Here is a 7,500-nt window from a genome sequence, read left to right as displayed (position 1 = left end):
TCATAAAAATCCCATGAAAGTCTAGTCAGTTCAGGTTCAGGTTCAAAACTACAGCAGATTAAAAACATGGCAGGCTGTATAAGGCTGGCCTTATGGTACACAGTGATGTCAGCAACACAGCTGCATAAGGCTGACCTCATACAAATCCCCAACAAAGTTAGTGTGAACGTTGTGGAAAATATGAACAAAACAAAAAAAAGTTTCAAAATCCTTAAAAAAAATTTACATAATTATATTTAATTGAAAACAGCACAGAGACAATCTACGTCATGTTTTACCTTTACTGACGTTATTGATCTTTGTAAATATATGCTTATTCTGAATTTGATGCCAGCAACACTTTTCAAAAAACGTTGGGACATGTGCAGCTGAAGACCAGGAGAGTTGAGGAACGCTCAACAAACACCTTTAAAGGAGAAATCCAGACATTTTAAGTGTTATCTTTGATGTGTCGCTAATCACTCACCATCATTGAAATGGACGTTGAGTTATTTCAGATAGTCCCGTGTCATGCAGTCTTTCGACCCCCTCCGTTGGCATAATGGGAGCCCGTGTAAGAGTGAAAATCGTCTATTATAACCGATGCAAAGTTAGTTTTTTCTCTACTACTGCTCATTGTGGAGTCTCATGATACTCAAACATGCACTGAATTTTTCACTCTTACACGGGCTCCCATTATGCCACGGAGGGGGTCGACAGACTGGACGACACGGGACTCTCTGAAATAACTCAACGTCCATTTCAATGATGGTGAGTGATTAGCGACACATCAAAGATAACACTTAAAATGGGCGGATCTCTCCTTTAATATTCCACAAAGGTTTGTAAACAGGTGATAGTGTCATGACTGGCTGTAATAGAGCATCGGTTTTCAACCCTTTTCATATCAAGGTCCATTATTTATTGGGCATTTGAGCCACAGAACCACCTTTTGATGAGGTTTAGACTCTCAGACCCAAAACCATAATATGTTGTTATCGTTGGATAAGATTTTGTCCACAATTCCATCCATGCCTTATGGATGTTGGTTCCATAGGAGAGACAATAACAGGCACACATATCAAAAAACGTAATAAAATTACAATTCTTCTGCATTCTCTAATTGTGTTAAAGTAAATGCAGATGTTTAACAATAATTTAACTCTTGAGAGCGTACAATGAAACCAAATGGGCCTGTACGGGTCCATTTGGTTTCATTGTACACTGACAAAATATAAATACTTATATCACACACACGCGATATATGTAAGTGCACGGTCTTTGTAATAATATTGGTGGGGACTGCGTTTGCCCCACTGACTGCGTTTGCCCCAACTGCCACTCAAAGTGACTACTGGCCAATCACAGTGCGTCTTTCCCGGGACTTAACCAGCTCTCAACTTCCGGTACACAAACGCAGCACACTTACAAAGCTGGCCACACACACACACACGTACCCTCTCGTCCTTGTATGTGAGGAACAGCTGGAAGACGTGGCTGTTGGAGACCACAGGATGGCGACACATTCTGTTCATCCAGCCCTGAAGTCTCTCCATCCTCATCTTTATGAACTCGTCCTCAAAACGACCTGCAACGCACGCACACGCACACACACACACACACACACGCACACACACACACACACACACACACACACACACACACACACACACACACACACAAAAGTACAAGACTGCCTTGAACAAAGGACATAAACAGTGCCAGTGCAGTCAGACACTAGGAGAACATCCAGTTACAAAGTGCATATAAGATATAAGGCAGAGCATTGTTACATACAATAATGTTGACATACTTGTCAGACACAGCAGACATTAATCATGGATAAAGGAAACAACGCCTCCTTCCTATAACAGCTGATACTGAGCAGTACCTTGGCTAACTGTTTGGCCTTTTGGAGAGGCCGTCCATTTTGAAGGCCCCTCACAACCAACTTGTGCCCTATAGGCTACCAAAAGATAAAAACCAAAGGTTTACATGTGTAGCCTAATAGCTGAGAGATGGTCTGTTCTAGCTGATGATATTTTAGCACTTTGTTTAGGAAGGCTTCCTCTAAACTGTAGTCAAAAGCACAGATTAGCGGGCTGTCGCCACAGCGGCACACCGTCCCTTGCGTCGGTACAGCGGCCGTGTTTCTGCCGGTCCCCCGCTGTGCCGTTCCATACAGCAGCGATCCAGATAAATATCTAAAACATGTTTGAAAACGGTCGGGCGGCCCCGACCGTCCTGTGAGCAACTCGGGACAACTCGTTTAGATTGGATCTTTGAACCCTCACACTAGATGATATTTATGCCCGAGATTCACTCCCGAGCTAGGCTGGGGTACGGCACGTATATAAGTATAACTAAATGCATTTTAAATTTAATAAAAATGTTACTTTTTCATTCAAAAATAGCAAAAATAGCAGATCTACAAGCTCAAAACGCGTCGCACTGCGACGCGTTTTGAGCTTGTAGATCTGCTAGTTTTGCTACTTTTTTGTGACATAGAATGGCGAAGTACAGCATTAATTTACGAAAACATTTAAAATACGGAGATAAGAGGTGTCTGCCTGACAGTATATGTAATGTGTTCCTCTGGAGTGAGTGTGTAAATATAATGGCCCTCTACATCATCAAAGTTGCATCACCCCTGTTTTAATTGGCTGCCATGTACAGAATAGTGGATTTGATATCAAACGATATCTCTTCCATTTTCAGGTCCTCCATCATGCCAGAGATGTCCACGAGTCTCTGAGCTCGAGTCCGAGTCAAGTCTCAAGTCTTTGAGGCTCGAGTCGAGTCGAGTCTCAAGTCTTTGAGGCTCGAGTCGAGTCGAGTCTCAAGTCTTTGAGGGTCGAGTCCGAGTCAAGTCTTTGAGGGTCGAGTCCGAGTCAAGTCTCGAGTCTTTTTAAAGTCTTTTAAAAAAAAAAAAAAAATGGGGGGGGGGGGGGGCATAGATGTAAAAGTATAGACAGGTCATAATAAATCACATTAGATTCACAGATTAGAGATTTTATGTATTTTCCCCACAATTTATTTTCATTCAAATGAAATGTAATTGAACTTGCACTAATAATGACTTTAGTTGATTTTTCACTCTTTAAAATATAGTATTTCTTAATTATTAATAATTACAGCTTGTAGATTGGCTATTTTCATGATTTTTAATTGTTTTTAAATAATAATAAAAAAGGAACATACAAGATTTCCACCCGACAGCGATAATATATAGCCAATATGGTTCTGTATCAGTATATGAGTCAGTTTTTGCAGATTTCATTCTAATTGGCTACTATGCCTGCATATGAATTTCATGGGCCTGGGTAGGTCACCCTGGCTTGGCGGAGATATGCCCTGTTGCGCACACTCGACTCCGCACAGCAGTCCAACAGCAGAGCAGGTGAAAGCAATTCACTTAAACGAGGGCTGTGTTGCGCACCAAAAAACTGTCTAAATGTGGATCCCCAGTTCAAATATGATTCTTTTGGGGGGTCACGGCCTGAAAAGGTTTGAGAACCACAGCTTTTATGCAGTGAACATTACATGAGCGTAGCGTTTACCGTGGTGAAGTGTTGAATATTCACCCAGCTGGGTTTAACGAAATGAAAATCCGATGTTTCCTAAACGTGCTGTCACAGATGATCCGACCATCTTATAAAAAATGTAAGCACATGCCAAGATAACTGAGGTTATATAGCTGATTCTGAGCTAAACATATTTGTTTAATTTCGAAGTTTTTATATTTAAACTTTATGATGAAAGGCCGCGGCGGCCACACACATAGCAGCTGTTGCGCTCGCCTCTCCATGTTTACGTTAATGAGCAGCATGAAACAGCTTGACTGAAGCCGGCTCCGCGCAGTGCGCACTGGAGCGGAGGTTTCTTTGCGGGCGGGGGGGGGGGACAGGGGAGTGGAAGTTTTTTGGGCATTTCATGCATTTATTTGTCCAAAAAATAAACATAAAATAAAGATTGTCCACGAGTCTTTGAGGCTCGAGTCGAGTCAAGTCTCAAGTCTTTGAGGCTCGAGTCGAGTCAAGTCTCAAGTCTTTGAGGGGCGAGTCAGAGTCGAGTCGAGAGTCTCGTTTTTGGCCACTCGAGTGCGACTCGAGTCCGAGTCCCTAACTCGAGTCCCCATCTCTGCATCATGCTATACAAGTAGTCAGGGGATATTAGCAGAACATTTTCCAATCTTGGAATAAATTCCTTACCAAAAAAAATCTTCACCAATGTGTTTGTAAAGGTGTCTAGTAACACATCTCACAAAGACTGAAATGCAGTTTTCCTAGGAGAATTTTTGACAGGTGCTGAAAGTTGGGGTACCCACCATAACCTTATGCAGGGAAATTAATTCTGTTCTAAGTAGCATGTGAGGGGTCAAACTAGGGTGTTTTTATGATTCTGAATCCATTGCAAGCATTTGTTTTGCACCAAAACCACTCCTTGGGCTAAAAACGGCCCAATCTCAATGGGCTTTTTTACACAAAAAGTATACCTGGAAAAGGATGGCTATGGCCGTTTTTAGCCCAAGGAGTGGTTTTGGTGCAAAACAAATGCTGGCAATGGATTCAGAATCATAAAAACACCCTAGTTTGACCCCTCACATGCTACTTAAAACAGAATTAAATTTGTATTTTTTCCCCCCCGCATAAGGTTATGGTGTGTACCCCAACTTTAAGGAGCTGTCACAAATTCTCCTAGAGAAACTGTATTTCAGTCTTTGTGAGATGTGTTACTAGACACCTTTACAAACACATTGGTGAAGATTTTTTTTGGTAAGGAATTTATTCCAAGATGTTTTTAATATCCCCTGACTAAAGGGGATGGGATGGTTGTCAAGGTAACTGACGACAGGGGATGGGATGGTCGCCGTGGTAACTGACCTGTCACCTGCTTGTCGGGCAGACAGGGGATGGGCACGGCCGCTCCAAACTTCTCCAGCAGCCGCTCGTACAGCCAATCAAAATGCTTGTAGCGATGATTGACAGCTCTGCCGGTGGTCTGAGAAGGAGCCAATGGAGGAAGGTTAGTGTGTGTTGCTATAGTTAAAGGAGCACTTCACCCTTTCTCAACCCTTATCTTCATATGATTGGTCCTCACTATAATGCTCATTATAAGATGGAAGCATTTCTGTCTCACTCTGTGTGTCATTGGTGGACAGGTCAGAAACCTGCCTACCAGTGACATCATTGGTAGGTACCAATTGTGTGTTCTACTGCTACATATGCGACGCATTGTGAGCTTGTAGATCTGCTATTTTCAAAATATTTTGTATACATTTTGGACTTAAAATGAAAAAAAAATGGGACATTCTGCACAATGAGTACTTTAAGTACATTTTGATACCAATACTTATTGTCATTTTGCGTGTGTGCGTGTCAGACTCACATTGGGTGTAACCTGGTACTCGATGTAGCTCTTCAAGCCGTACATCTTGGTTCCTTTCTTGGGGTCGTCGACCACACAGTCCATAGGAGACTGAGGATACAGCCACACCGGGCCTACTTCACCTAGCTGAGAGAAAACACACAGAAACACTGAGCCTACTTCACCTAGCTGAGAGAAAACACACAGAAACACTGAGCCTACTTCACCTAGCTGAGAGAAAACACACAGAAACACTGAGCCTACTTCACCTAGCTGAGAGAAAAACACACAGAAACACTGAGCCTACTTCACCTAGCTGAGAGAAAACACACAGAAACACTGAGCCTACTTCACCTAGCTGAGAGAAAACACACAAACACTGAGCCTACTTCACCTAGCTGAGAGAAAACACACAGAAACACTGAGCCTACTTGACCTAGCTGAGAGAAAACACACAGAAACACTGAGCCTACTTCACCTAGCTGAGAGAAAACACACAGAAACACTGAGCCTACTTCACCTAGCTGAGAGAAAACACACAAACACTGAGCCTACTTCACCTAGCTGAGAGAAAACACACAGAAACACTGAGCCTACTTGACCTAGCTGAGAGAAAACACACAGAAACACTGAGCCTACTTCACCTAGCTGAGAGAAAACACACAGAAACACTGAGCCTACTTCACCTAGCTGAGAGAAAACACACAGAAACACTGAGCCTACTTCACCTAGCTGAGAGAAAACACACAGAAACACTGAGCCTACTTCACCTAGCTGAGAGAGAACACACAGAAACACTGAGCCTACTTCACCTAGCTGAGAGAAAACACACAGAAACACTGAGCCTACTTGACCTAGCTGAGAGAAAACACAAACACTGAGCCTACTTCACCTAGCTGAGAGAAAACACACAGAAACACTGAGCCTACTTGACCTAGCTGAGAGAAAACACACAGAAACACTGAGCCTACTTCACCTAGCTGAGAGAAAACACACAGAAACACTGAGCCTACTTCACCTAGCTGAGAGAAAACACACAGAAACACTGAGCCTACTTCACCTAGCTGAGAGAAAACACACAGAAACACTGAGCCTACTTCACCTAGCTGAGAGAAAACACACAGAAACACTGAGCCTACTTCACCTAGCTGAGAGAGAACACACAGAAACACTGAGCCTACTTCACCTAGCTGAGAGAAAACACACAGAAACACTGAGCCTACTTCACCTAGCTGAGAGAAAACACACAGAAACACTGAGCCTACTTCACCTAGCTGAGAGAGAACACACAGAAACACTGAGCCTACTTCACCTAGCTGAGAGAAAACACACAGAAACACTGAGCCTACTTCACCTAGCTGAGAGAGAACACACAGAAACACTGGCCCTCATTTATCAACAGAACGTAAAAAACGGCTTATATTTTTCCATAAATGCGGCCGTACACCAACGTCGAAGTCACATTTATCAAAGGATCCTATACAGCCAATCCTAGCGTACATCAGGTCAGAGCTTTGATAAATCTCATGTGTGAAAACGAGCGTCATTTAAATAACACGCCCTTAAATATTCTCAAAACGTCCCGATTTTACAACATGGAGAACCAGAATACGACCAAACACATCATGAAAAGCCAATAAGAAACAGTTTGATTGATTGATTGAAATTTTTATTAGGCAAAAGAATGTAAAACAACACAGTTACATTTATAATACTTTTGTCTAAAAGGTCCGACCAAAAAAGTCCTTGCGGACTTGTTTCCGTTGGGGCCCTTGAATTAATTTCATAGACATTTTCCCCCGCTCGCCTCGCCACACACGCACACGCCCCTCTCTCTCTCTCTCTCTCACACACACACACACACACACACACACACACACACACACACACACACACACACACACACACACACACACACACACACACACACACACACACACACACACACACACACACACACACGCCCGCCCAGCTGTGTCTGTCATGTAATCCGTAGCGTAGCGGTACAATCTTTGTCAGGTAGGCAGGCTTGTAGCCTACATGAATGACATATTATGATACCAATCACATCGCCATGAATGGAATACGTTTGTATATTAATTTATTGAACCCATACCGAGCAGTGCGCGTTCGAGTTACACTAAAATAAAGCAG

At 42.9% G+C, this 7,500-nt stretch overlaps 1 protein-coding gene across 2 annotated transcripts in view; it reads right to left on the bottom strand.

Moving 5' to 3' along the window:
- The window catches only part of LOC308080954 (sorting nexin-9-like), a 48,418-nt gene that overhangs the window by 19,101 nt on the left and 21,817 nt on the right, over window positions 1–7,500 (bottom strand). For both annotated transcript variants that reach the window (XM_080423090.1, XM_080423091.1), the window contains exons 8-10: window positions 5,368–5,493; window positions 4,863–4,980; window positions 1,437–1,567 (exon numbers count right to left, since the gene is read on the bottom strand). In XM_080423090.1, the coding sequence (XP_080279216.1) occupies window positions 1,437–1,567; window positions 4,863–4,980; window positions 5,368–5,493 (375 nt within the window). The remainder of the gene's footprint in view (window positions 1–1,436; window positions 1,568–4,862; window positions 4,981–5,367; window positions 5,494–7,500) is intronic.

Source organism: Gymnoscopelus braueri (genome assembly GCF_963280865.1).
Source record: "Gymnoscopelus braueri genome assembly, chromosome: 24".
Taxonomy (NCBI): Eukaryota; Metazoa; Chordata; class Actinopteri; order Myctophiformes; family Myctophidae; genus Gymnoscopelus; species Gymnoscopelus braueri.
The sequence above is the reverse complement of the archived record's forward strand: the minus strand, read 5'-3'. Positions and strand labels throughout refer to the sequence as shown.